Source organism: Mesitornis unicolor, unplaced genomic scaffold (genome assembly GCF_000695765.1).
Source record: "Mesitornis unicolor isolate BGI_N332 unplaced genomic scaffold, ASM69576v1 scaffold2133, whole genome shotgun sequence".
NCBI lineage: Eukaryota > Metazoa > Chordata > Aves > Mesitornithiformes > Mesitornithidae > Mesitornis > Mesitornis unicolor.
Genome location: NW_010172359.1, coordinates 1 through 2227, shown reverse-complemented (window position 1 = coordinate 2227; position 2227 = coordinate 1). Strand labels below are relative to the sequence as shown.

The following is a 2227-nucleotide window of genomic DNA, read 5'->3' as shown; positions in this document are numbered from 1 at the left end:
CAGAGCAGTGGTCGGCAGCCCCTCCTCCCACCTCTGCTGGGTAACAAGGGATGTTCTCTGGCTGCTGCTCAGCCACTGTGCTGGTTTTCTGTCTGACTTTCTTCTCTTCAGGCTGCAGCGGGTGTACTTTAGAGAGTTTGGAAACACTTTCTTCCAGTGCAGGGAAGGAGCAGTTCTGTGGGTCATGCCACATTCGCCCGGATATCGGCTCAGGTGAAATTTTGAGCAAATCGGATCTGCTTTCTGGCATGCACTGCACAGCCTACTGCTTATTCCCGACTTGTAATTCCGCTGGGCCCCTGCAGTTACTTTCATCCCTTTTGTTTTGATGTCAGGAGGTGGCTTTGTCCACGTGCCTGTTCCAAAATAGACCAGCGTTCCTGATGATGGCCCCTTTGAAGCTCCAGACAGGCAAACGCGTCTGAAGTGGACGCAGGGCGGCAGCGTTGTGTGTCACCGTGCATTTCGTATAGATCTGCAGATGTTTGTGAGCCAGGGTGAGACGCGTGGGCGTCACCTCCTGCCTCTGCTTTGCAGGTCAGATCGACAACCGGAGCAAACTGCGGAACATCGTCGAGCTGCGCTTGGCCGGCCTGGACATCACGGACGCTTCGTTGCGGCTGATCATAAGGCACATGCCTCTGCTCTCCAAACTCAACCTCAGTTACTGTAACCACGTGACGGATCAGTCTATCAACCTGCTGACCGCGGTTGGAACCACCACGCGGGATTCGTTAACAGAAATTAATTTATCAGGTAAGCAACGCCAGCGCAGGGGATGGAGGGAGGACGAGAGCTGCCCCTTGGCATTAGACTCGTGTGAAACACTGAGATCTCTTACCTTGCTCTTCACCTGCCCTGGTGTAGTTCCCCCCCAGGGCTCTGTGTGAGCAGCTGGATGTGCTGCCACTGGAAATGGCCCCACAGCTGCCCAGTCTTTGCCCCCAGCCTTTGCCTGTGCCCCGCCACCCGCAGCACTGGGCCCTCTGCGTGGCTGCATCCCCCGTGTGCTGTCCCTCCCCAGGCCCCCCTCCGCACACCTGGCTCGTGCATTGCTTGCTTCCATCGGTTACGCAGCGGACTCCCGGGATGGGAGAGCGGCGGTGGGGCTGCCCGGGTGATTTCTCTGGGCGCACCATGGGAGGAGCAGGGAGGCCCCACTGCAGTCGGGATGCTCTGTCCTGCGCTGCAGACCCACCGCAGGCACGCCGCTAACGTCTTACCCTCTGGTTTTCCTGTTTTCCCTCAGACTGCAATAAGGTCACTGACCAGTGCCTGTCCTACTTCAAACGCTGTGGAAACATCTGCCAGATCGACCTGAGGTACTGCAAGCAGGTGACGAGAGAGGGCTGCGAGCAGTTCATTGCGGAGATGTCGGTGAGTGTGCAGTTCGGGCAAGTGGAAGAGAAACTTCTGCAGAAACTGAGTTAGTTAAAGGACCCGTGTAAATACTGGGGCGAGGGGGGAAGGGACTGAGAACACGTAGGGATTTTATTTTCAATTGGGAACTCGGGATATTGGAAAATACCACGATTGGATTTTACAACTCGTGTCGGGAACAACATGAAACTACCCACGTGAAGAATTTCAACCTGTGCCACTGGTTCAGTCTACCTGGGGTGTCCTGCACTGGCTCTTATGCAAACTCGTAAGGCGACTGTTACTGATGAGAATTGTCCACACCCGGAAGTGACTGAGCTCCACGAAATACTGTTATTTAAAGTACCACAGCATGTGCTTGGTAGTGTAAATTTGATTTCTGCTTTTCATTTCTTGAAACTACTACAACAAAAAAAGAAAAAAGTTGGTGTCATTGAAGTGGACCACGCACTGCATTTCTGCCTTCTTAACACGTTTTGTTTTGTTACATCTTACATTATGCAGAACTATTTTTGTACAAAAATTGTTTAAAAATTATTTATGCAATGTTTGAATGCATTACCAGTGTTTTGGTTTCGATTGCCAATTTTTATCTTTACTTATGGTAGGCGAGAACTTAACCTATACTTCGTAGACAGTATCTATCTACAAACGTGCCCAGGTCAGGAAAAGTAGGTTAATACTTTCAACTCCAAGCATGTTTTAATGGAAGTTTATATCCTGCTTTGTATACTTCAGAAGTGACATAAGCATGTTGTGGAAATAAGGTGTAAATTATAGTTGAAGTAAAACACTTTGCCAAGTTTTATCTGTATAGAAATCACCTTTTTCTCAAAATTTTAAAAAA

At 50.1% G+C, this 2227-nt stretch overlaps 1 protein-coding gene across 1 annotated transcript in view; it reads left to right on the top strand.

Moving 5' to 3' along the window:
- Nucleotides 1–2227, top strand: part of KDM2B (lysine (K)-specific demethylase 2B) — a gene marked incomplete at its 5' end in the record, with an annotated part of 5136 nt that extends 2909 nt beyond the window's left edge. Inside the window, 3 exons of the mRNA XM_010180335.1 lie at nt 112–213; nt 538–756; nt 1250–2227. Coding sequence (XP_010178637.1) covers nt 112–213; nt 538–756; nt 1250–1431 — 503 coding nt within the window. The remainder of the gene's footprint in view (nt 1–111; nt 214–537; nt 757–1249) is intronic.